The sequence below is a fragment of the Zonotrichia leucophrys genome, chromosome 2 (genome assembly GCF_028769735.1).
Source record: "Zonotrichia leucophrys gambelii isolate GWCS_2022_RI chromosome 2, RI_Zleu_2.0, whole genome shotgun sequence".
Lineage (NCBI taxonomy): Eukaryota > Metazoa > Chordata > Aves > Passeriformes > Passerellidae > Zonotrichia > Zonotrichia leucophrys.
The window spans coordinates 17,985,640-18,013,126 of record NC_088171.1 but is presented as its reverse complement, the minus strand read 5'-3'; the positions used below and the strand labels follow the sequence as shown (position 1 = coordinate 18,013,126).

Below are 27,487 nucleotides of genomic sequence, written 5' to 3'. Positions count from 1 at the left end.
ATATTCCAGAGGGTCTTTGGTTTTCATGGAAAGCACTCACAGAATTGTAGAGCTCTCCTCATCCCTCAAAGATCCCAAAATCCACTTTTTTGAGTTCAAGAATAGCTCAGAGATTTTTTTTTCCCACCTGCTAACACTGAAATCCAGCTGTTTTGATAAAACTTGGCAATTGGTGGCCACCTCAAGGCGCGTTTGTATTTTACAGCAAGGAGAGGGGCTTGCTCAAGCTGTGGATTGAAAAGGAAGATTTTGGCATTCAAAAGTTTTAGGAAAATATTCATTGGTAAAGCTGGAATTTGGTGGGGACCTGAGAACTCATGTGGTTTAATGAGTGTTATTTGTTAATTGGCAATAGTAGCAGGGCTGCCCTACTTTCTCATCCTTCTGGAAACTGGAATCTGCTGGAAGCTGGTGTCAAAGGTGGCACTTAATTCTGAGGTGATCTTCATTCTTTAGGTTTTATGACTTCTTAATAGTTTCAACAAATGAATGTATGTTAAAGAAATTGAATATAAATGAAAGTATAAAAGCAGAAGGAGACAAAGTGGGTTTGATTCAAGCATCATTATCCAGTAATTTCAGTGAGGTGACTGGAAGCACTGGAGTCACTGGAATTTTGGTTTATTTAAAATAAGGGCAAATGAGAATAGAATTAGATCCTTCTCATTTTGTCTTTCAAGTGTCTGTTACAATAAACCTCGTGTGACAAAGACTGTATGTGTCTTTTGTTCTGTGCAGCTCTATGCATATTGTTGTGGTTCTAAAAATAGCCACTAATCATTTCCTGAAGAATTGTCCTTTTCAATGAACTTCTGTGTGTTTTCAGCTGCTTTTGATATGCCACTGGAAGCTGTTTGCCTTTCAGATATGTTTCCTCAGTTCTAGTTTGGTGTTCAGCAGCACAGGATAAAAGGCTTTGTTGGGAAGATTTAGAGATTACAAGAAGTATGAGGAAGATACTGGATGGGGTCCTTTTTATATTAACTTTATATGGTTGGTAATCATGTGGATTTATATAATTCATATTTATTATTGTAAATTAACAGTAATATTTACTTTTATTGATAAGAGATTAGTAGAAGATGAGGGGTTTTTTTTCACTCTCTGTGTATTTATTTTGGAGTCTTATAATAGGAGTTAGGAGATATGACTGAGGAGCCTGTGGTGTATTTCTAGAGAGAAAGACAGTTTTAAGAAAATTATTATTAATATTTTGTAAGGATACCTGGGTAAAATTTTGTGAAGTGCTGCAGAGTGCAGATGAAGGGAGTTTCTGTGTTAAATCACCTGCCTGGTAGCTGTGGGAACTGTGAGAGAAGCAGCCTGGTGGGTGCAGTGCATCCAGGCCCACCTTCCCCTGTCTCACCTGGGGCAGCTGGGGGCAGATGAAGGGGCACTGGCACTGCCCTGGCTGCTTCTGGAGGGATTTGTTCTGTATGTGGGGGTGTTTAATTCCCCACTCCCTGCTTTCCATTTGGTCCTTACACAGGGAACTTCATCAAAACTAATCACTCTACCTCAAGCCTATAAAAATGGTGCATTGTAAGTTGAAAATGAGCCAAATGCTGAGTGCATCCCAACATATTTCCCAAATTTGCTTTCGTTTCAATAGAATTAATTTTAGTGTCTGTAGCTTGCTCTGTCAGTACCAGCATCACTACCAACATTAATTGTTTGGGGTTTTTTTTACAACTCAGAGTAATTATAAGCAGCATAACAGTCTTAAAAGATGGCAAAACCCAAGTACAATTTAGCTTGTTAAGTGGCTTTCTGTATGTTACAGGAATACTTTAAAAATATTTACATTAGAGTGAGCAAGTTACTGCTTTTAGAGCAAGAAACCTTCCTTTTTTTCCTTTTTTTTCTTTTTTTTTAATATATTTCCCTATGGGTATGATGCTGACTAAACAACCTGGTATATATAACTGCTTCACCAAAACATTTTTTATGGTACAAGGTTGTATGAAATACCTAATTTTGAGGTGTCTTGAGAACTTGAAAGTGGGATCTAGAAAGAAAGTTCCCCACCCCAGAGAAGCCCATAGATAAGGAAAAGGTGTATCATCTACAAGACAAGTGAGAAAGAAATAAGTAAATAAGAAATAAGTAAATAAGTAAAGGAACCCTTTTCCTGGTGAGAGGTAGGTAAGGATTGTTGGTAGCTAGGTCCTGCTGGCAGTCTGTGGGAGCGTTTGTCCTGGACTGCCCATGCCTGTGAACTCCTGAACATTCTGAGCGTAGCCAAGAACCTCCAAACTTGATCTGGAAGCTTGCAGGCTCTGCAGGGCTTACAATAAGAATGCCTTGCTTTTTCCTCTGATGCTTCTGAATTTTTTGAGCTTTCAAAGCCTTGCCTCTGGGTTTGAGGGTTTTCATTACATATTCTGCAGCTGACTCACTTGAAAGGTTGATGTAAGAGAGAGTAGGATTTCACCATGAGCTTCTGCTGTGGTCCATTCATGCAGTTTTGTAATTCTATAATACAGTGAATGCAATCCTATGATAAGATAACTAAGATTGAACTTTTGGATATAGTTATCATGTTATGGGATTGCATTCACTGTATTATAGAATTACAACATTAGTTTATAGAATTCAGAAGCTTCCTGGAATCTGTGAAACAATGACAATACATTTTGAGAGTTTGCTCAGACTCAGGAAAATTTAATAGAAACTCTTGTCTACAAACTTTACTGGTTTATAATTTGCTTACCATACAGAACCATGTTAAAACAATTTACCTGGTGGTTTGTGTTTGTTTGTGTTTGTTTCTTTTAATAAAGTAAATGGTTGAGATGGAATTTTTCAAGTCTCAGGATAGAAATCTGGAAGACCCAGTTTGTGTCCTATTTGCACTTTTAGAAGATTGGCAAAAATACAGGTCAATGTATTTGAACTGGAAAGGCTCTGCAGACTCAATGGGCTGGTTCCTGGACTTGTGTCTTGTTTCATGAGTGTTTGAAATAGGAATCTGTTGGAGTGAGGCAGTGCAGAGCCTGTGCTGTTCCTGGGGATGAGGGGGGAGGCTTTTCTGGACAGCTGGGTCACAAGTCCCATGCCCTTTGTGATGTGTTGCATTTTCCAGAATGAGAGATGAAAGGACAGAGAGGGGAAAGCAATAACAGAGAACATAGTAGTAAGGTAATTTTACAAGCCTCTGTGCTATAATATTGTTGTTCTGGAATTGTAAACCCAGGAAACTGTGAGCAATATTTATTTATAAATGTGAAACAAAATCTGATGCCTTTAAAGTGCAAGTTAATGAAGTTACTAACCAGAATTTTTCTGTCTTAACCTGTAAGTTGTTTCCTCTTCCATTGTGAACTTTACAACACCTGCATGTTGCCAAATAAAATCAATGGTTGTGGGAAAGGACTTGGTTCTGCCCTGATTTGTCCCAGCTGTAGCTTCATTGGTCCCCAGGATTTTGCGAGTGGATAGAAGCAGTAACTGTTGCCACATCTTCAAGTTCTTTCAAAATGAGAGTTAAAAAGTAAAGATAGAGAGCTGGGGTGGATGCCTGTGTGCACACGCCTGTGTCACATTAAGGCTGGCAGGTCTTTGGTGCTATTTCTGTAGTGGCTTCCAATAAAAATGGATTTGCTCTGTCACATGGAAAGCAAACTTGACATTTTGTTCAGTCTGAGGCAAACTCTTCCAAACATCCTATTGTCTGCTGAAGTTTATTTGTCTCCAGTGCACTGCTACCAGATGCTGTTTCACCATTTCTGAGAGCTCTGAAAACAAGAGGGACATTTCTATAATTAATAATGGAAAACAATTTCACTTTTAATTTTAATGATGTCAGAAAAGATCCAGTCCATCATGCTTTGTGAATCAGCTCCTGGCAGCTGCTGAATAATAGAGAGAAAACTCCAGCTTGCTTTCTCTTTAGATGATGTACCATGTTACTTGGTGTTCATTACACCCTGTTTTCATGCAAGTTCATTAAATAGAATTGGTGAGTGATAGGTACTGTACTGCCTGAAGGCTACTTTGATTCCTGAGTTTTAGTGTTACTTTTCTACCACTCTTCTTGCCAGCGCTTGAGGAAGAAATAATTACTGTGCAAGTAAACTTGCTGAATGTTCTGGCATTCTTAATGATTTCCAGGAAAAGGGCTTCAAAATTTGCAGTCATGTGTGTTTCAAATAGTGTTATCAGTAGTTACCCTGTCAGGAGGAGGAATACAAAATTCCAGAGTTTCTAGTTCCAGAGACTGTTTGATGCTTTGCTTTAGCTTTGTGCTGCAAGCTGGAGCATCATTTTATATCTCTGTGGTGTGGCCATCTGCTGTTTGGGTTAGCAGGGAACTCATTTTAGAACTGGGCAATTTGTCCCAAGGTTTGGGACCTTGGCTCAAAAACAGGGCATTGCTAAACCAAGGAAAAACAGCATACTGAAAAAATTGGGAAAAAAAAAAATCATCCTTCCAGCCTACATTTGAACTTGACCATCACTTTGGAATGTGTAGTGTTATGCATCTCAGAAGGTTGATTAAATGTGGCTGCACTTCTGTGGTGAAGATTAGTTATACTATGGATTCATACAAGAAGAAAGCTGTCCTGCTTAAACATCTCAAAACAGAGGAGGGCTGCTACCGAGATTTTAGGCCACCTTGGCATACTTGGGAGTCTGGGCTGTTCCATGGATTCCCTGCCCTGAGAGTGTCCCAAAGTTGCTGCAGGGCTCTGGGACCAGTTGAGATGTGGGTGATGTGCTCCAGCAGACATCACCTTAGAATTCCTGTGGGTGTGAGAGGGCTCTGTGGCACAGGGACTCCCTGCTGGAGACAGGACAAGGGAGCATTTCCATTCCTATCAATATCTGGACACAACCCTTATTCTTAGTCTGAATGCTCCTTGCAGGGCTGTATTGAAGCTCGTGTGACACTGTGACCTTCAGAGAACAGTTTCATAGTGTGTGGCTTCCCTGATGTTAAATGGAGGAAGGTTGTAGCCTTGTATGAAGGAGGAGCTCAGCTTGGGCAGGAAATGGCAGTCAAGAACAGGGAGAAGTGTCTTTTAATCACCAGGGCACAGGAATAACCTTGTTGGAATAAGTGCAAACCTGAAGGAAAACAAAGATGGACAGAGAGAAGCAAAGTAAGTATCAAACCCAGCCATTTAGAATGAAACTTCTGAGGAATTTACATCCATGGCCAAACCCCCCAGCTCCAGAAGGCAATGGAGGAGTGAGATATGAGTCATCAAGGCTACATTGGCTTTGGGAAAAAGTAACAATCTAGATTTGAAATAAGTGAAGCAGAAGAACAGAGGAAATATTTTCAAGGTGTCTGTCTAGAATATGATGGCTTCATATAAGGGCCTTGATCACCAACCCTCTAGCTAGCTTTACACCTAGAAGTGGGGACTTGCCTATGGAACAGTTACTACTCAAAATTAGGATGTTTTTCATCAAATCTGAAAAAGGTTGCAGGAAAAAAGCAAGTATTCAGAGCAAAAAGCAGGATTTCATTTTCCTGGCTGATCTCTGAGGTGTCCCAGATGAGAAGCAGTGAGCAACTAGACAGATATTAATTTATCAAGTGTGTTGCTGTTTCATAGTAGATTATTATAACATTTTGTTTCTGATTTGTTGCCCAAAAGTTTAACTGTCTTTCCCACAGCATTTTTAAAAACTCCTGTGCTTGCCTAGTGCTTAAGAAGAGGTGGAATGAGCTATCAAATAGCTGGCAAATAGTGGGTGCTCTGTTTTCATGGTGCTAGTGGGACATGCAGCACCTCTGTGGGACTTGTGCCTCATCATGAGTGAGCTCCAGGCTGTGCAGAGCAGTGTGAAGGTGTTGCTGTCAAGTAGTGGGATTTGGAGAGGATCTTTTTCTGACAGCAACAATATGGTGCTTCTTTTCACTGTGGGATTGAAAGAAATCGAGAATAATCTGTAATTCAACAGAGCTCAGATCGTGGTTAAACCCAGTAACTGTGCTTTGAACTTTAATTCTGAGGAACATTCCAACCCTGAGAATGGGAGAATTGTGCCTGAACATGGAAATATATTTGACAAATAGAAAAACTCATATTCTGATAGTGTCTTGTAAGTAACTTTAACTTTCCCAATGAGTTGACACGTTGTCAAACTGTAGAGGCTACAGTCCAGTATGAAGCAAAATTAATGCGAGACTATTGATCAAATTGTGGACAGAGCAAGCATTCTGATGCAGGATTTGGCTGTCTTAAATTAAAGAAATGTGCTTTTAAAATGCATGCTGCTGATGGACAGAACATAGCAGAGAGTTTAGTTTTACCAATGACCAGCAAATGGATAGAAAGACTCATGCAATTAATTATGTCAGATTCTGTTTTGTAGTAGAAGATGCTGTGTCTTCATTCAAGTACTAGAGAGGTGGGTATTTTCCTTCCATTTCTGTCTAATGTGACACCACTATAAAAGGGAAAAATTACCAAATATATTAAAATTAGAGCCTTTATATAGCTGTATTCTCAAGCAGGTTTCACACAAAATCCTCAAGTAGAATTTCAGTAAGAATTAATTTTGTAACTAGGAACATAACTTATTCAACTTTGCCCAGTTGGACTCATCTCAAGACTCCAGGAGGTCTTGAGTAGTCAAAGCCTCTGGAAAAGTAGACTGGGTCCTAAAGATGGGCTGAATACCAAGGAACAGGAACATCAGATTGTTATAGCCTGGTTTCCTAATACATTTTCTTATCACAGATCACAGAATGGGTCAGGTTGGAAGGGACCACAGTGAATTATCCAAACTCTCTGCTCAAGTCAGGTTATTCTAGAGCACATTGCACAGGATTGTGTCCAGATGATTCTTGAGGACCTGCCCTTGTTGAATTTCAGACAGTTCTTCTCTGTCCATCTCTCCAACCTGTCAGGGCCCCTCTGAAGGGCTGCCCAGCCCTCTGGGGCTTGGGCCACTCCTGCCAGCTTTGTGAACTTGCTGGAACAGAAGAGGCCTCTGCCCCTTCATCCAAGCCATTGATGAATCAGTCAAACAATACTGGGCCTGGTATTGAACCCTGGGGGACCCCACTAGTGACAGGCCTCAAGCTACACCGTGCCACTGATTATCACCTCTGGGACCTGCCATTCAGCCTGTTCTCAATCCACCTCTCTGTCCTTTCATCCAGTCCACACTTCCTGAGTTTGTCTATGGGATGTTCTGCTGTTCACTGATGGCACCGGTGCCAGCTAAAGCTTTCCTTGTGACTGTGGAGTGTTCAAAAAGCATTCTCTGATGTCTAATAAAAGGTATGCCCTCATGATGTAGTCTCCCCCTCATCTGGGACACTCAGAGGGTATCTCTTCTCTAGCAGGATGTTGTTTTCATGAAGCCTGTGGGAACTTAGCAAATTTCTGACTCCTGCTGGACTGTGTGGAACCAGGCAGTAAGTCCAGAAAGTGACTGTGGGCTGTGAAAACAGAGACAAAGCGTTGCAAGTCTTTGTAATGTGGTTATGTATGTCTTGCTAGTGTGTGGAATCAGCCTAAAAATCATGTTTTAGAAATAAAGAAGTAATTACATGAATAGTTGCTAGGAAATGCAATAGAAATGACAGATACATCTGCTGGCTAGAAAATATTGGTTTAGCAATGTTGTCCATGTTAACTTATTGAGATATCATGCACTGTTATCTACCATTTTATTCCTCTCCTTGAATTATGTGTCTAAATGACCTACTGATTATAGCAGCTATTTGTTAGCTTTTGGATGAACCATAGGAAATTTTTTCCCTTTCCTGCTAGCAGGGCCAGCAGGCTGTCCATGCTGGAAGCACTTCAACAGTCAGACTCCTTCCAAAGAACAGTGCAGGCTCCTGGATGTTTGGCTGTGCCCTTCTGTGGGATGAGCTGTGCAATTCCTGTGCACCTCCACCCCCTGCTACTCCTTCCTATTCCAAATAAGTTTTCTGTGCTTGAGCACCACAATTGTTTTGATGAGTTACTGGGTTGCATTGGCTATTCTAGTATTTCCTTTTGACCTTTGGAAGAAAATATGAAAGTCTGTTTTTAGTACTGTAAATAAATATTTTTAATAAAATTTATAAGTGTGTAAAATGGATTTCAGAATGGAACTAGTTTGCATTGCCATAGGGCCTCTAATTACATTTATTGGCAGAGATGGGCCAACTGAAAATTTGATTAAAAAATTTTCATCGGTAAGTAATACAAAGTTAGGGGTTTCTGCATTTCTTGAAACACTGCATCTTTTGTAGGGATCAGGAATAGATTCAGCTTTCCTCCCCACAATGATTTCGGAAATGACTCACATTCTTGCAGATTTTGGCAAGCTTTCCTAATCCCCTGTCTCACCGTGTGGCTCATCTTCAGGCAAACTTTGCAGCAGTTGCTGCCAAGCTACAGATGAATGCAGAACTAGCTGGCAGAACCAGCCATGCAGAGGTAAAGGACCTCTCTGTGATTTGGCATTTTACTTGACAGCTTCTGGAACGGCAGATAATGGTAGATATTTCCAGTATTGCCCATGTGTAGAGCCTGGAATTACCCTAGTGACAGGAAGGAAGGGTTGTAGAGACAGTATGAGGAGAATTCTCCCTTAATTAAGACCCTGAGGAAGTGAACTAAACTTTGCTCTAAATGAAATTTAACCTGTGCTAATGGTGAAAAATGTCTTAACTCATCTTCAAAGCCAAGGATGTCTGGCCCTGAGAAAGTGCCTTTGAATTAATTACACTGCATTATTTAATGGCTATAAAATTCTCAGTCCCTTTGGTATCTGTTAACAGGTTCCCCTGTAATTGCAGTGCAGTTTTCTAGGAGAGGAGACATTGTCATTTTATTGTTTAATATGTTAATCAAAAGCAAAGTTTAATCTGTTCCAAAATAATATTCAGGTTATCAATGTCAATTCCAGACTATCAGATAAAGAGATTTTTATTTTTGAAGTAGTTTCATAGTAGATTGCACAGATATTTTCAGCGGCAATGAAAAATCTGTCTTAAAAAATATCACTGCTGAGAACCTATGAGTGTCCAATCTACCCATCCTCTATAATTGTTGTTATTTGACCTGTCTGTAAATGATCCTGACTGTGGGAAGCTGTTTGTAGCTGGCCTTGGGTTCTCCATGTGCATGGCAACAGCTGTTGATGAGTTTTCTGCTCTTTATCCCCACCATGATCCCCATGTAACCAGCTTTCAACACTGCTCAATTAAACTTACTCCCCTTTCACCATCTTCCAAGAAGGTTTGTACATCTTTCTGATCTCCTCTCTTCATTTCTTTGCAAAATGCTCCCCTTCCACCATTTTTTTTTTGCTAGTGTTTGTCCACCAGTGGGCTGGTATCATCATCATGGCTGAAGTGAAGACAAGGAGAACCAGAAAGGAGTCAACCCTGTGTGTCCTCAAACACAATCCTGATCAGCCAACTGAGTCACATTTCAAAAGAGGTTAATTAGATATTAAAAACTCTACAGCCCCTTGCATTTACATGATGAATGACGTTAACTTTTCTGCTCATGGTTTGTCAGTAGTCATGTGCCACGTGTCATTATTTGTGTGAATGAGCTGAGGCTCCTGTCCATCTCTATTTATTCTCATCCTACGCTTAACAAAAGCAGAATAATGAAAAATCAAATTAAAAAGCACTGAAGAATTTTTAGCAAAGCATCAAACTATAAAGGCAGATATTGTCCTGACAACTACCTTTGCTCTAAAGTGAATCAGGTTAGCTGTTGCTGTGCTTTGACTGACTCAGATTTAAACAACTCAATGCTATTCTAAGTCTCCTGTTGCTGGAAAACACATTTTTAACTTTAATATAAAAAGTAATTACCTCCACCAATGCAAGAAAGGAGGAGAAGATCCACAGGGGCCTAAGTAACCCTGCAGTAAAAGTATAGAGTGGCCAACCCTGTCCTGTCTCTTTGTACCAAAATGTAATGTTTGAGTAGAAAAGCTAATGAGCAGTGTGGTTGGCAATCTGGCTGCCTCCCAGGCTGTGTGGAGACAAGCAGGGCCTCCCAGGTGATGCACAAGGTTCTGGGATGTGTGGATGTGCTCACTGCTCACCTGTCAGGCTGCAAACACACTGTAACACAGCATTCTGGTCTTGAAGGGTAAATGAAGTGAGAAAAGACAATGGGTAAAGCCTTTTCAATGACAGAGCTGTCACTGTCTTAGGCAAAAAGACTTTGGCTTTTATCTTCTTTATTTTTTTAATATTTTTATTTCTTGTTGTAGGGGAGTTTGCTTGTTTTGGTGGTTTTTGGTTTTTTTTGGTTTGGGGTTTTTTTTTTTTTTTAGGAGTGAATGTCCTTCACTTGAGTGGTAAACAGTATTAAAAAAAAATCCTCCTGGGGTTTTGCAGGACACCAACATGCTCCAGTTGCTATTGTGTGCCAGGTACAAAATTACTCTATACATTTCATTTTCTAGAAATCCCTTATGTGCTGCCCCTAACCAGAGCAAAAAAAAAAGAGCTTACTTGTATTATCTTTGTTAAGCTTTATCTATCATGATATAGCTCTTACTTCATCCTTTGAACAAGGAGTTGGCTTTAGAAAAGGGAGACATCCTCATTGCTGCATGCATGTGGAAATACAGATTTTGAAAGCTGCTCTTTGAAAAACTTGAAGTACCAAACTCAAGGCTGGCTGTATTTTTAGTCTTTTTTTTTTTTTTTAACTTATATTGTAAAATTGCTGGTTTGCCCCCTCTGCTCCAGAATGCCAATGTATGGATTTGTGTAATCGTTTACTGAGTTTCTAAATTACATGTGGGACATGGTGCCACATGCTTTCTCTGAAGCTACTTGTTTGTTTTTGCCTTTTTCTTCCCTTCTGGATGTCTCGCCTGCTTGGTGTGTCTGCTGAGCACTTCCTCGCTGGTTTCCGGCTAATCACATCTGGTGAAGGGCTTTGTCTCTCTTGTGCCAGAAGATTTGGCTCAGACTTCAAATTGCACAGGTTATTTGAAGGGTTTATTTTCTTTTTTTTCCAACAGAGATAATCTTTATCACATTAGATTTTACCAACTTTGTCCTTTACAACAAGCAGCATAAAATTAAACCAATACAGACTTTTAAAAAGCTGGTCTAGATGTTGTGTTTAAATGTGTTAGAATCTTGTGTTGATTTGGGAGTTATTTGTTTATAAATAATCTCAAGATAAATATTCATGGAATATCTAAGGTTTTTTTGAGCTGAACATATGATTTAAAGCTTACTATAAAAAGATTTGAAGTCATTACATTATACTAATACTGTAAAGCTGAAAATATAATACCAGGGAGCAGACAAGTGAAATAAATGCACTCTGTGAATTCTACAGACACCTATTACTCTCTCTTTAGCAAACATAATGATAAAGCTGATCTTAATTGTAACCAAGCCATCTATAAAAACTGGAAGTTAAAGCAATACAAATTCCATTTGGGAGTGTGGTGTCCTGAAGGGCATGTCAGTGAAGAATCACTCAGCAGCCACTTGCAGCTTTCACTGTTTGCCCCAACACTGGCTGCTGGCACACAGGAGGTGTGATACAAGCCTAAATGGAGCTTCTGATCCATCCTAAGGTAGCTGCTTTTATGAATTGATTAAAGTATGATTTTTTAAAAGCTGATGACTACTGATGAGGCAAAAATACTCAGGATATGGTGAGTTTATTCTCAGGGCTGTGCTTTCACATTTATAATGAAATTTGAAACCAGGTCAGTTTTATGCTTCCCTTTTTTTTTTTCTTTTTTTTCTTTTTTTTTTTTTTTTTTTTTTCTTATGTGGAAGCAGGTATTTTTCACACATCTGCTTTTATTCAATGCTAAATTCTGTATGGATCAAATCTCAAGTAACCCAGCAGCAGATGAGTGTTTTCATGGATGGACCCATTTGATCCATCTCTCTGCAGAGCCTGTTGTGCCTCACTCAGTTTCTGTGCTCCCTGGGTTCCTGGGTCTGAAGCCCATGGCCAGTTCTGTGGGCTGGGCAGGTGCAGCTTTGCAGGGTTTGGGCTCAGAGTCTCCACTGGGGCCACTGGAACCAGGTGCCACTTGTGAGGGCAAGGACAAGAGCTGCTGGCTTGTGCCTGCTATGTGTCATGTAGGTTCACCTACAGACAGCCAGGAAAAGCCTTTATCTGTAAATTACCATAGCAAACAAATCTGGACTTTGTTTGCTGAACTCCTTTTGTACAGCAGAAAACTGTTTATTTATTACCTTTTTCACCATAGTGTTTGTCACCATTGGTTAATAAAATATAACCTGTTAGATCTTTTGTAAAAAGAATGATTTTTTTTTCTTTACAGAGAAAGTATTTTTCCCATTTTTGGCCTCATTTTTCCTGCCTAGGTGCTGCAATTTCTTTTAAAAAGTCAGGTTGTAAATAGTCTTCTTTCCATGTAATGTTAAGCACAGTGGAATTTCAGAGTTTGAAATTGCATCTAGAGGGATCTAGGCTTCTTTCTCTCCTTCTCTCCATCCCACCTGTCAACATGATATTCTGATCCCTATTACACCTTTACCTGGGACCATGTGGGCTGCAAGAAACAATTTGACTGATGGTTTTTAAGCTGTATTACAGCTGCCAAATTCTGGAAAAAGGATAATGTCCTAGACCAGTAAAAGTTAACAACATTTGAAGTTCTAGACTGGTCAGAGACAATAAAATAAAAGTTGCAGGTTTTTATTTGGTATGGATATTGGATGTCTGTGAAAGATTGATCAGTAAAGCATTGATTTTACTGCAGAACAGATTCATGAGCCTGCAGCATAGTTGATATGAGCAATTCTGTGATTCTATAAATTTGTTCAGTGGCACAGTATTATGAATACAGTACTTGGGATGCTGCAGCATTCACATAATACAGTGGGAGCTACTTCTTTTCTTCTTTTTCTTCAAAAAGAAAATTCAGTCTCTACAGCAGCATTTACCTTCATCTTACAGAGCAAGAAGCCAGAACACAGAAGAGAATTTTTATCTGAAAAAGTATTTTTACTACTTTAACTACCTTTCTGTGTTGGTTAAAGAGGTTTGGCTGTCCTCAGACTGGCACACACACTCATTCCGCTTCAATTTGTCCCGTTCTCCACCCTGTCAACAGTCACATTTCTGCAGGGTGAAGATAAACTGTGAGGAAAAAAAAAGAAGTTTTGGGCCTTCTCTTTCCTTTTTTTTCTTCTGTAATTCTTATACAAAGGCTGAATGAATTTTCAGTGTTCTTGCATACCAGTTTCCTACTTGCTAATTGTTTCCAACAGCCCTGCCATCAGATTGGCAAAGAGTTCAAGGAGAGATGGTGCCATAGTGGCCTCCCTAACATCAGGCAGAATTATGTGACAAAGCTGAGATTTGAGATAATAAGAAACGCTTAGCTTTCTTTTTCCTGAGTTTTTCTAGAGTGTCTACAGTACAGACTGTCCTCTCTTGGGGTGCATTTGATTTTTCTATACTCAGGTATTTTTTAGTTAGCCTTGCCCTCTGCATCTTCCCCCTAGTCACAGGCAGATATTGAAGCATATCCTGAAGTCACAGACAGTCACAAACAAGTGAAAAATATGGAGGTGAGAGGACAGAGGCTGTTTGAGTTAAATCATTCAATTGGTCATTGGGGAACTGCTAGTGTCTAGTTCATATTCATGGTACACCTATACTCATGGGAAAGGCATCTAGTCTGGTAGTCTACTTTCATCTGATGAAGTGAAATGAACTGTACTGGGAATCATCATTTTACAAGTGTTTCTGCCTTTATGTTGCTGGACTGTTTCTTCCCTCTATACTAGGCAAAGTCCATCTGATTAACAGAAATTGTCTGACAGTAGATGTTCTGTCATAGTAATGAATTTTGTGTGGCCTGATGTCAAAACCAAGCAAGAGTGAAGCTGAGTTTAAACAAAACTTGATTCACATAGTGCTACAAGATATTTTAAAAGTATGGGGCTCCTGTTGGCATAGATTTATTCTCTTTCAGATTTATGTCTGCAGCCATTTTCTCTAACAAGTAGTTGTCTTTTTCTTAGCTGGACTAGCTCCACTTTGCTGTTGTTGTGGAGGCACCAGCATGTGCTGCCAGCAGAAGGTTTGGGCTGCAGGTGTTCATGTTCTTCCTCACATAGTGTGAGTTCCAGCTGTCTGAAACCCACCTGCTGTGCTGGGGAAAAGTGCTGGAAACCCTTCAGAAAAGAAGCCACAGCTGTCTAATGTCCTGCCTAGATCAAATGTGCAAGAGTCAAATTTGTCACTTGGTCAGTTTATCAGTGGGACAGGCTTGATTATAGCTGTCTTTGCTGTTTGTTGGAGATGAACAGCAAGGCAAAAAAGCTGGAGTGATATATGACTGTGGGAAAAGCTTCTGATGAAATACTGTCAGTCTGGAAGGAGTGCCTATTTGTTCTTAGAAGACTGTGCAGAGTATCTTGTAATGTTTTTATGCTTGAATGTACATCTGAGTATACAGTTGTGTGATCATCTGCATGACTTTCCTTTTTTTTCCTTTCTCACAGTGCATGCCAATTAAAGGCCTTGGATTTGTGCTTGGAGCCTACAAATGTATTTGCAAGGCTGGATTCTATCATCCCAACATCTTCTCAGTGAACAGCTTTCAGAGTAAGTGCCTTTGCTTGAGTTAAAAAAAAAGAACACAGAGCTAGCATTAATAATGCAGGGCTGCTTTTTATCCTCGTCAGGGTTATACAGTAAAATCCCAGTGGTTGGCAAGTCTCAGATTATATAATCACTTAAGGAGTTCTAGCCCTTTGGTTTGTCATTCACAATACTCATGAGGATCCTGTAAAACATACCCACTTGAAGAATATTTGATTTGTAAATAAATTAAAAAACATGAAAAGCAGCCTTGCTAAGGGGAAATAGAGATTTCTGGCATCTGTGCTCATGCACAAGTATTCTGAAAATTAATCTACTCATTTTCTGTTTAGCCAGAGGAAATTAGAATGCCCTAGCCTCTGGCTTTGTGCAGGCTTTAATTGTTTTCATTTTACTTCATTTGCAAAGGAGAACTCAAAGGAGCATCCAAACTGTAATACATGCTGATGAGGTAATAGAGATGCCTCAAGCCTGGGAATCTGGCTGGATGTATGGATAACATGCCCAGGACACACATTGTATGGTTCTTAGGCTGAATTGCCCACAACAGGAGAAACACAACTTGGTGATGTTAGGGAAGACAGACAAACTGCATGCCCAAAGGTGATGTCTGTTACTGTCATCATGTGACCAAATCTCTGTATGGATTTTGTGCTGAAATTGTTGCAGTTGTACTGGTAGAGCTCAGGCTGCAGTCACAGATCAAAGCTGGTGCTTGGGGATGTAACAGGCATCCTTCTCTGCCTCCTGCTTTCAGGTACATTCATGCCCAGCTTCTTTGCACTGTCCTTTAGCCAGAGGTTCATGTCATCAGCTCTCACTGTGAGATGAGTTTGTGAGAGATATCCAGGGAATGGCAGTGAGCGACTTCAACCGAGCTTGGTCCAGGACTGTGTCTGTTATCTCCTGCCTTGTGTGAAAACAGCTGATTCTGTTTCCCAAGAGAAATACCTCTAGGACCAATCATCACTTAATTTACATACATACATATATGTATATCTATCTATATATATATATATGGGAGATAATGTCTCCTATGCATATTTGTAGAATCAATAGCACAGTTTGTTCAACAGTTTACCTGCTGAGTGTTTCCCTTGTCTTTTCATATGGTAAAGTGTTGCAGAAGGCAACCTTGTGATAGTGCTGTTTCTCTGGGCTGTGTGAATCTGTTGCTAGAGTAAGGACGATGTTTGGTTCTTCCTGAAGTCCATTGAGTTCTGGTGGAGTTAGGATTTAATTCCATGAGACAGCATATAAAGAAGATTTCATACCAAATGCCATAGAACACACACAAAAAATGTGGCTAGAGATCTAACCAACATTGATCATTAGGGATGAGATTATCTTCATTTCATATCAGTTGTGCAAAATATATATGCTTGGTATGTATTAGTCACCTAGGTTTGAAGTGTTGTCAGTATCAAGTGCATGGCTCCCCTGGAGAGTAATTTGTCTTTAGATGGAAAACACAATACCTCCATCTTCTTTCCATCTGCTATAGAATGAAGAGCCTTAAAATGGCTGTTCAGCTCCTAATAAAGTGAAATTTGTCTAAAAGAAGTTTGTAAATGCTGATATTGTAGGATGTAGTGGGCCAGTTTGATTTGAACCTTTGTTGCTGTGAGGTAACCTGAGTTTTGAAACTGTAATGAAGAACTTTTTAAATTAATCCAGATGCAGCTCCATCTGCCAAGTTGTATAGATGATTTCAAAAAATTAACAGTGAGACTGGAAATGACTAAAGTAATGAGAAAAGCCTACGTTTCAAAGGAAACTTGGTCTTGTCACACAGCTGCATTCTGTAAAAAGAAAAGAGAGAAAAATGACATGGCTAAAATGGCTGTAGTATGTGTTTGGTGGTTCAAAGTGATGTTAACATAGGAATTCTAGATACGAATTCTCCAAGCAATTTGGACAGAAACTGTCTGACCTGGAGATCTCTTTGTGGAGCTAGGTTGGTGAAATCTGAGGATGAAAGAGATGAAACTGAATAGAAATGTTAATCATTTAGGAAGTATTCCCAGTGGAAAGAAATAAAGAGGCAGCAAAGATTTGCAGGTCTCAAGATACCTATCTATCTCAAAGGAGATAGATAGAAAAAAAAGACCAGCTTTGTACTTCACTCAGTTGAAAAACTGGATTGTATTGTGTCCTGAAATGGGAGCATTACTCAGTGATGCTGGGATTTTGTGCCACAGCAAAATGTGGATAACTGCAGTTTCACATTGTGCCTGAAGTGTCCAGTTTTTAGGTGGGGGAAAGGTTCTGCTTTCAGCCCAGATTAGTGTTTTGGTTTGAGTCTGAAAGATAACTATGAAACAGCTTTGCAGAGATGTTGAACACTCCACACCGTTTACTGGTTGGCTCTGTGGGAACCTGCAACGTGACGTAAACTGTAGTAAAACAAGACAACCCCTATGAAGGGGAGAATGATGCATCTGACTCCACTGATATCAGAAGGCTAATTAATTACTTTATTGTACTATATTATTCTATACTGTATTACATTATATTACACTTAATCTGCCAAGCACTCAATTCCACTCAACTGAACTGAACTGAACCTTGTGACTGTCAGCCGACAATCCCAACACACACATGTGGATTCAATTGGTCAGTGAATGAAAACACTGACACCAGAATCCAATTACCAATTCCTTTCAGGTAAACAATCTTCCACAACGCATTCCACTTGTTCCAAAGCACAGGCGCAGTAAATGAGATAAGAATTGTTTTTTCTTTCTCTGAGGTTTGGAGAATGGGAATCCCAGAAAATCCTTGGGAAGTTGTGCCTTGCTTTTCTCTGTGAAGAGAAATGTGGCCACAATAAACAGTGTCCTGTGTAGGAAAAGTTCTGCAAATCACAAAGATTCTGCAAATTGCTTTCCTGTCTTAAAGCAGCATGGTGTTGCTGCTCCCAGGAAGGCTGCACATGTTGCAGGTTCCCAAAGAGTGTGTGGGACAGGGCCACAGCTGGAATTCAGGCTGTTCTCTTACTGAATAAGAAGCCAGGTAGGAGGGCATTTCCCTCCCAAGTCTGTGTTCGTTCTTCAGAACTGACAGTGCCAAAATATGCAAAACCTCTCTATTTTTTTTTGCATGTGTTAATGAGGAGCTAGAAGGGAACAAAGTTATTACCATGCTTCCAGGGTGTCTTTTGAGGTTGGAAATTTATTTTAGAAAAAAATACATTTCATTTACACAGATTGTATTAATCTGGAAGTACTTGAGTACGTGGTTATGCACTTTCTCCTAATGGCTCATTTTTAGGTAGCACTATTAGTATAGCTAGAATAACTAACTGATGATTACTTATATTTTAACATTCCTGTAACAGCCTTCTCTAAAGCACTTCTGTTCTCTGCCTTGTGGGGTAATTAGGTTTGCATTGAAAAGTCTTTAGCAGAGCAGTGGTGCTTTGCTCAGCCTTGAAGTTTGCCCTTTAGCAATGCATCTTCCATATACTGCAGAAATTCCCAGCTCTTGCTGTTTGGATGTGGAACCTGCTTTGCTTGCAATAGAAGTGGCTCTTTTGTCTGAATATGGGACTTTGCTGTCTCTAACACTGCCACGATCACATAAAAAATTCCAAGAGGGGTTTCCAGTTCAACAGGAATTTTCATTTTTTGCACCTGCCCTTTGGCTTTGTGATTCAACAGAACCTGCACCTGCAGATATTTGCACATATGAAGGTTGTCACTGACTTCAGTGATGCCTTTCTGGGGTGAGGCTTATGACCATGGCTGATGACCAGGTTTTGGTTCCAAGAGGTCCAGTTAGATTCTCACCAAGTTACTGCAACATCCCTGATGCGACTGCAGTGTTCCTAATTATTATAGAAAAGGAGCAAAATCACTCTTTTGTTCTGCTCAGTGCTCAGCATGCACTGTGCTTTCTGTGCTCATGTGCTGAGCTCTGACTGGAGCGCAGGATGATGTGGTTTGGGACAAGGCAGTCCCTGCCCTGGCTCTCAGCAGCCGGTGGTGCTGTGCTCACTCTGCAGGAAGGTCTCAGCTGGCAGTGCCACTGAGCTGCTGAGGCGCCCCCTGCGTGGCAAAGCGTCCTTAGGAGAACTGAAGCTGATGAGGAGTTACCCTCAGGAGAACATTTCAAAAACAGATGGGCCAATCAGATAGAAAAATAAGACTGGGATAGAAGAGAGAAGAGCTAGGAAAAAATATGGTGGACTGGAAATAGCTGAAACATTTAAGCTTTTGTTTTATTTCATTATACTTCATTTTCGTTTGTGCCCTATTCCTGCTTTCCACCTACTTTGCTTGGTTCTTTTCTCCTTTCTTTTTATCCTTTTTATTCTTTGGTTACTACATTTTATTTCTGTTCTTCCTTTCTTTTTTTACACCTTCCTCATTTTCAGCTTTAACTTCTGCAGCACAGTGTTTGCTTCCATCTCATTTGTGACAGTGCTGAAACTGCTACTGCCTTACACAAAGCAGAAATTACTTCTTGACCATCTACCTTACTGTCTCTAGAATCTTTTGTCATCTTTTGAGGAGGAAAAATTGTTTTTATTCACTGCAGGAAACATGTAATCCCAAAGAACTGCTGAGATAGGACAAGGCACAATTAAACATCTAGCAGTTCTGTTAGAGGCACTCCAGGCTTGGCCTTGGGCTGTCTGTGTCTTAAATTGATGTTACATTGACTTTGGTGAGGGGACAGGAGCAGACAAAAAGGGCAGAAATGTTCAGCTATGCATTGGGCAGCTGTGCCCTGAGACATACAGTCATGGCAAGGGTGTGGATGGCCAAGATCCATGTCAGTGGTATATATAATGAACAGTTCTTCCCCAGTAATTTATTTTAGAAGGGCTGAAAAAAGTTCTTAATTTTTGTAACGAAGGAAAAAAAAACCACCAAAAAACCCAAACACATAGGAATTGTTAATTGTTCCTCATCGCATTATGGGAAATTTCATGCAGATCCCATTTTTTGATCTTTCTTTTATTAGCTGTAAGGAGCAATCACATGGAATCATGGAATCTGGTAGGTTGGAAAAGATCTCTAAGATCACCAAGTCCAACCTGTGAGCAATCCCCACCTTGCTAACCAGACCAGAGCACTGAGTGCCACATCCAGTTGCTCCTCAGACACCTCCACCTCCATCTGATTGTCAAAAGATACTCCCAGAAAAATCAGTCCTGGCTGGCAGTGCAGCCAGTGCAGAAGATGTGCATCAGTGATCTTCCTTTGTATACAACACACCATACCACAGAAGCATAGATTGGAAAAGCCCTCAGATCACTGAGTCCACCCAAGACCAAACACTGCCATAGACTGGACCATGGCACTGAGTGCCGCATCCAAGCTTTCCTTAAACTCCTCCAGGGATGGTGACTCCAACACCTCCCTGTGCAGCCCACCCCAGTCTCTAAACATGACACCAGACACAGCTAAACAAGTTTGCTGTTTGTTATAAAGTCATATCTGTGGGATATTCACTTAAACATGCAACTGTTTATTTACTGTTGTCCTTGTTGTGTGTGATGAGCATCCACATGAAGACACTGCCACATATGATTCTGATAAAAAAATGCTTGATAAAATGGAATATATTGTATTTTCAATGACTTTCAAGGTTCAACATTTCAGAAATAAAGTAAGTGCATCAAATTAGAATCATGCTAAATTATCAAGCCATATTCATATCATATTTGTGACAAGTGGTCTCATAGCTGTGGGTCTTGAACTATATTTTGCTGTACGTAAGTTTTTATACTGCAAATAATTTATTTAGTTGACACAATAAAAATATATTAACAAATGGCTTACAGGGCTCAGAAATGTGAGGTTTTAAAGAGATGGACTCATTGAAGGGCAACTATAGAAATTATAAAGGAACAGATACGTGATGGAAAAGGTGACTTGACCTTAAACGTTGAAGAAATGAATTGGAAAACTTGGACAGTAGGGAATGCACTCTTGGTTTGGATATGGAATTGAGATGTGGGAGACTGTGACTTCTGTCTCTGGCAGGGGACAGTGTGGGTCTGTTGCTCTGGCTGTAATTAAGAAAGCAGGGATCTGATGTTAAATTTGGAGAAAGTGGTTTCTGCTAAAGCTCTTGGAATCATGATGGGCTCAGGTCCATGGGTGTGGGCTCTGAAGAGAAGATCCAGTTTTAGAATATCCTCAACATTAGTGTTCCTTAGAGGTTCTCCATCTGCTTGGTATGCCCAAGCATGGGTATTTTCCAAGATTTGCATTCCTACCTCACGCAGTCTGGGTCAAAAAAGCACAAGATCTCTTCTTGCTGACTCTTTGTGTCTAGAAAACTGACTTGCAACATGAGTCAGCACTACTCTGCTATATTCAGGTTTCTGACATCTTACTTCAGAATAAAGCTCCAAGGGGAAATTCATGAACTGCATGAGAATACCATCCTGTTCTCTGCTCACTCTGGGATGTGGGAGGGAAGCATGCTACGCTGAGGACAAGGAGTGTGGCCTCTGTCCCTTTCCCAGGCTCTGCCTGGCAGCACATGTGTGCTCATCCACATTTGGACACGGATTTGAGAAAGAAAGAAGTAATTACCCTTGTAGAAAACCTTCTGCTTCAATTGCCTCAAGCTAGAAGTCTGAAAAGAGTTGCATAAGCCCATGTGTATGTGCAGCATAGGTGGGATAGGTTATCTCTTGAAGGACTCAGCAATGCATGATTTACTACTTTCCCTGACAGAGAAGTAGAATTTTGATCAAAGCAATTGAAGCAGTTCTGTAGAACTGTAAAAAATGAGAGGAGTTATCACACATTATAACACAACCATTGATTTGGCTTCAGCCACATTTTGTTTTTTCTGTGAGCTCCTAAGGCTGTCTTGCCTGTAACAAACATTTTCAACAATTTTTTTTTCCTTTTATTTCACAATATTCTTTTTCTCCCCCCCATTTCTCTGTCACCTTTTAATTCTATTCATGGCCTGTAGAGTAAGCAGCCTTACAAGGGTTTATGGGCAAGTGTCATAGATCAGAAAAATTAGGAATCCTTCTGTGTGTGCTCTTGATGGGTTCACATTGATGGATGAGATGTCAGTTCAAGAGTAATTGATTTTCCTAGACAAAATAGGTGTGTCTAGGTGTGCTTCTGTGAACAATGGAAAACTATACTTAGACTAAGTGCACTGGTTTTGCTTTGGGGACAGAGTAGTGCAATCATGCAACAGCCTGTTGAGTAAATGTTAATTAAGAAGGTTTTCATCTAATTTGAAGCTCATTAATTCACTCAATAGCATTTTTATAAAATTGAGGAACAATCTGAAATGAGATCTGAACTTGTACTATGAACATTAGGTAGTTAATGGGTCTGCCCTTCATCCGTCTGTGTAAAATCCATTCCTTGTTCCCAAATATTTCATGTAATTTTTCTCCCCATTCAAAATTCTTCATAGAATTTCCTGTGCCAATTTAGCCCACTTTAAATGTAACAGGAAAGCATTTGATGTTTAAAAAGCTCACTTTCCCTCATTGGTCTGCGTTTTCTGAATGTTACAAAGGATGGTTCAGTGAGAAAAGCAGCACCGGGCTAGTTTGTAACCTATTGAGAAAGCATGGGAGGGAAAGGAAGCCCAGCAGAGAACTGGTGATGAACTCCCCATCCCCTACAACTAAAGGTGTCTCCCCTTGTGCTTCTGACACTTTCAGGAAAGGACGCAGAAAATCGCTTTTCTGGTGGTGAACTGTCAGAGGAAGTCTACACCTGCCTGCCCTGCAGAGAAGGATGCTCGTTCTGCACAGATGACACGCCCTGCTATGCGCAGGAGGACAAGTATCTGCGCCTGGCCATCATCTCCTTCCAGACGCTCTGCATGCTGCTGGACTTCATCAGCATGCTGGTGGTCTACCATTTCCGCAAGGCCAAGGTAAACCCCTGGGTTCTGTTTGGTGCTCTCCTCCTCACTGTGCAGTATGTGCTCGTTCATCTTGGTTCTACAGCTTCCCGTTTTGAGGGTCCCTTGTGGGGGTGTTCACAGGGGTCCCAGGATGAGGGAAGAGATGAGAATCTTGACTCCATGTTTCAAAAGTCTGATTTATTATTTAAGCTTTATTATTTTATGATATATATTATACTAAAAGAAAATGATACATTAAAACTATACTAAAAGAATAGAAGAAAGGATTTCATCAGAAGGCTAGCAAGGAATAGAAAAGAAAGAATGATAATAAAATCTTGTTACTGACCAAAGAGTCCGAGACAGCTGGACTGTGATTGGCCATTAATTAAAAACAACCACGAGACCAATCTAAGATGCACCTGTTGCATTCCACAGCAGCAGATAGTTATTGCTGACATTTTGTTTTTGAGGCCTCTCAGCTTCTCAGGAGAAAAATCCTAGCAAAAGTATTTTTCAGAAAATATGTCTGTGACAGTTTCTCAGGCAAGAAGTGCAGCTCAAGGGGAGGATGGGATTTCCAAACAGGAGTGTTTTCCTGAATTGTTTATGTGGTTTTGGAGAAGAAGAAGAAGAAGAAAAAAAAAAGCTGAGCAATTTGTGTCTTCCAGTGAAATATGCTTGCATTTATGGATGTTCAGCAAAAATCAAGGAAACTGTTAAGTAATTTTGGAAAATCGGGCCTGTTAAATATGCACATATCTAAAGGGACATGGGATTTTTAGAAACTTGGGATCATGAAAGTCTCTGCATTACCACTACTGGGAATGATGTTTGTTTTCAATATATTTGAGTGACTAGCTGGAAAATAATTATGGCAAAGAGAAATATTTCTGAATAATTATAGTTTCTAGAGAGTTTAAAGGTGATTCTCTGTTTAAAGATTATTATTTTTTCACTATAGTAAGAGCATACTAAGGAGTATCTGTAAATAGCTGATGCAGCATTTATGTACTAAGCTAATGAACTTCCTGCTTTTACCTCACTGAAAATCTGGTAGCATCTCAGAATCTCACTGTTCCCTCAGTAAATGCAGAAAATTCTCGGAAACTTCAAATTTATTTAAAAGAAATTAACTGAAGATGGCATATATTCACTATTTGGGAAATGTAGGTGTGCACACAGTATGCTACATTATTGAAATTAATAGCTTCATCCACTTTCTATACCTAGATAAGTATTTCCATTTTGGTTTTTGGAACACTTGATCCCACAGTCTTCCTGATCCTGCAGTGTCTGTGTTACAAATACGTGGCTCATTTTGCAAGATTTTAATATCCTGCCAGGAAATCACAGAACGAGCAGTAACATTCCTTTTTTTATCTCTTCTGTTTCTGACAGTGTCTTTGTATTTAATGATATTATAGTAAATCATTGAAATTACAGACTTAATTGTATTCATAAAGTTTTTTTGTTATGAAAAGTTTGTTGTAGGCATCTGTTTAGTTGCTTGACATTAACTTCTCAGAAGAACTTCATTCTGATTTTGTGAGGTTTTAATCTGTTAATGTTACTCACTTTTGATGTCATAAACAACATCATGACAGGCATTTCTTGTGAGTAAAAACTATTTCTAGACTTAGAAAGTGATATGCAGCTATTGCAAGCTGGGCTTCACTTCTTTTTTACACACCACAATATTCATTGTTTTATAGGAAATATTCATATTTTCTCACAAACAAGTTGAGAAATAGTATTCACTCTTTCACTTGTACACTTGCATATGTTCTGATATAGATATCTGCTACAGTAAGAAGATGTATCTTTATTAGACATAACACAGAAATTTTGTGTTTCACAAAACCTGCTAGTGATGAATAGCACATTTTTACATTTGTGTTGGTTAGTTAGTTCTCCAAAGTAGTCTATGAATAAAGAAACACATGGAATCTGAATCTTTAATGCCAAAGCAATACTAAAGCAGCATATACATATCTTTTGTTATCTCTGAAGTGCTTTTCAGCCATCAGGAAAAAGTTTGTGCTTTTGTTTTTCCAGATTTCCTCTTACCATTGGTAGTCATGACATATGAATGAGTGAGAATCAGTCATAAAACGAAGCATTCTTTTTCCCTGAAATAAAAAAATATGCCTTTGAGACATTGCTTTTCATTCAGTTGACCAGAGATGGATTCAGTTACAGTTTTGGTACCTTACAGGAAAGTTAACATTTCTCTAAATGTGTATCTCACAAGGAAAAGGGAAGGAAACATGAGACAAATGAAATAATATAGTGATTAACAGACCTTTCCATTAATGATTGATGTTTTCAAGGAATAGAAACTGATAGATTTTTCATTGCTTTTCATGTCATTCAGTTGAGTTTTTCTTGGATATTCTTTAGTGTTTTTTATCTTCTTGGTACAGCATGAAAAAAATCTTGTGTGTTTACCATGACATGAGAAGTTGTATGAAGGGCAAACATACGGAGAACAATGAGTATTTTTTATAAGAAAACTGCTGGTTACATTGGGAAATGACAGAGATTTGGAGTGAGGGAAGAAAACTAGTAGCTTACTATGTACTCTCTGCCAAGGAGGTAAAATCATGAAAATGAAAGAACACATATTGAAGTATATTCAAAATTTCTGCCCTTTTGAGAATTTCCAACTGTTAGTGAAGCAAACCACAATTAGGTTAGTGTATATGTCTGTGATTAAAGTTGCTGTGTTAAACTGCTCATTTCCATTGTGCTGTGTGGGAGTCAGGGAAAAGCATTTCTTTCGATTCTCTCCCACGTGATACACTTCAATATTCACATGGTTGCAAAAAATAGTTTTTAATGCAACATTTTAACAGAAAGAACAGCATACTGCTACTATATCAAGAAGCAAACTTTAAAGTGTTTAAGGGAGCAAAAGATGGGAGTTGAAAATAAAAGATGTTAAATTAAGGCCCTTTCAGTGCTGAAAGGAATGAAGAGTAGATACATGACATTTTGATCTTTCTGTTGATCAGTAAAACCAGAAGGTAAATGGGATCAAGTTACCTCTTTAGTAAAAGTGACTGCAGAAGGCTTCTTAAAGCTTGTGCTTCATGGGGGCTCCTGGTAATTACTGCCTTCAAAGAACTAAGGTCCTGAAAAGTTAAGGTCTGCCAACAGAAAGCACTTGGGAAGAAACACCCCAGGCACCTTGGCACTGATATATAATAATCCACAAAAAGAATGATAAAGGTCCATAAGCATCCTTCAGCTTATGATGGAAGTGACATTTTTTTGTCCTAAAAAAGATCAACGTATCAGTAAGAGCAGAGAGAGATCATAAGTATTTTAGGGAAGTGAAAAAATACCTCAGCTATTCACATCACACTGGTTGTGCTTTTTATGACCAAGCAGGACTTACAGTGGAAAATTGCCACAGCCTGGTTTTGTCAACAGTGTGGAATGTATGTGAGATCCAAGGCAGTTGCTGAAAGCCCAACCACGGGTGAAAGATGGAGCCCTGCACTGCCACAGAGCACAGCCATGAGAGCAGAGACCTTTTTGCCAATTACTGCCAAAGTGTTACTGATAGAATGTGATGATACAACTTTCATTTTGACAGATCATTATTACTCACCTAGGCCATAATAATAAAACTCTACAGAGAACCTGGTAAATACCACCTTGTGAGTTCCCACTCAGACCTTGACAAAATGAATGGTAATGAATAGGCAAAGCCTATAGCAAGCCAGGAGACTGGCTTTTAAAAGCCAGGCTTCTCTTTGGAGGGACTTCTAGAAATCTGTGAAGTTTTAAGTCTCATCTTCTAGAACTTCTGAAGGTTCCTCTGAAGAATCCTCTTCAGACTTCTGTCTAGAAAAACTGCCAAACTATTTATTGTGTAATAAGTTTACATTAAGAGCAGTAGAGGAGCAATGGAGGGTAGGAAATATGACATCTGTATTTATAAAGACTCCTTATATTAGTGACAAGAACTAAAGATCAGTAGGTCCAACTTTCACACTTGGAAATTCAAAGTAATGATAACAAATAACAAAACTTCTGGGTCCATGGGCAAATGTGGGAAGTGGGCTTTTGTGAGAATGTGATGCCCTACAAATGTATTTGTAGCTCTGTGAAGGAGGATTACGACCATGTGGATGTGAGAGTACTTCTTCCAAGGTCTGCCACCAAAGGCTCTTGAAATTTTGGTCTCAAGGGTCTAGGTGAGCTGCACTCATTTGTAGGTAACCAAGGGGTGGCAGAGGAAAAGACAGGGCAGGAAATAAAATAACAAATCATATACAGTAGTGAAATGTTGATGTGCCAACCTAGATATCTATTCATGGTTCTTATTAGGGTATCACTAGAGGGTTTAAGGATCAAGGGATCTCTCAAATGTTCAAAGACTCTCTCAAATGTCTTTAAAAAAAGAAGTAGTTGCATTACAAAACTTTTAAAGTTACTTCTTTGTCACTCACTGGCAAAGAACGTTACAGATCCCAAACTATAAAGCAATTCAGATAGGAAGGAATCATGGAGAATATTTCTCTCTCTATATATATATATGTATCTTTCTATGTATGTTTCTGTATTTTTGGATGTTTAAACACAGTGTTTTTGGCGAAATATCTGGTGCTTCAAGGTCATAATTTATTGTTGGAAACTTGGAGGATAGATCAGGAAGGATCACTGTGTGCTTCTTTAATTATGCAGCACAGACCATGAAGTGAGGTAGCACACTAGAGTCTAAACCAGAATATCTTTTGTTCTCTTGGCAAAGCATCATTAAGTTAGATTCCATGTCTCTTCTTGAAAACCTTGTAGTTACTCACGTAGACTTGCACATGTGATAGGTGAAAGAACAAAATTTAGCTTGTTCTTCCAAAATACAGTTGATCCAAACTACTGGTACCACTGACCAGTCTGACCATTGCCAACCTGTAAATGTAAGTGCACAACAGTGACTTCAACAGTTGTTGGAATTGGCCAAAAGAGCAGAATGGAATGGCAAAAAGATACTGTGACAAAGCTCTGATCAGTGCTGTGGAATTCTTTTGAGGCTTTGTCAAACACAGGTGAAAGTGACTCAGCAGCCCTGAGATCAG

At 39.5% G+C, this 27,487-nt stretch overlaps 1 protein-coding gene across 1 annotated transcript in view; it reads left to right on the top strand.

Moving 5' to 3' along the window:
- The window catches only part of GPR158 (G protein-coupled receptor 158), a 199,993-nt gene that overhangs the window by 67,588 nt on the left and 104,918 nt on the right, over positions 1 to 27,487 (top strand). The window contains exons 3-4 of the mRNA XM_064704089.1: positions 14,450 to 14,552; positions 22,210 to 22,427. Of these exons, the coding sequence (XP_064560159.1) occupies positions 14,450 to 14,552; positions 22,210 to 22,427 (321 nt within the window). The remainder of the gene's footprint in view (positions 1 to 14,449; positions 14,553 to 22,209; positions 22,428 to 27,487) is intronic.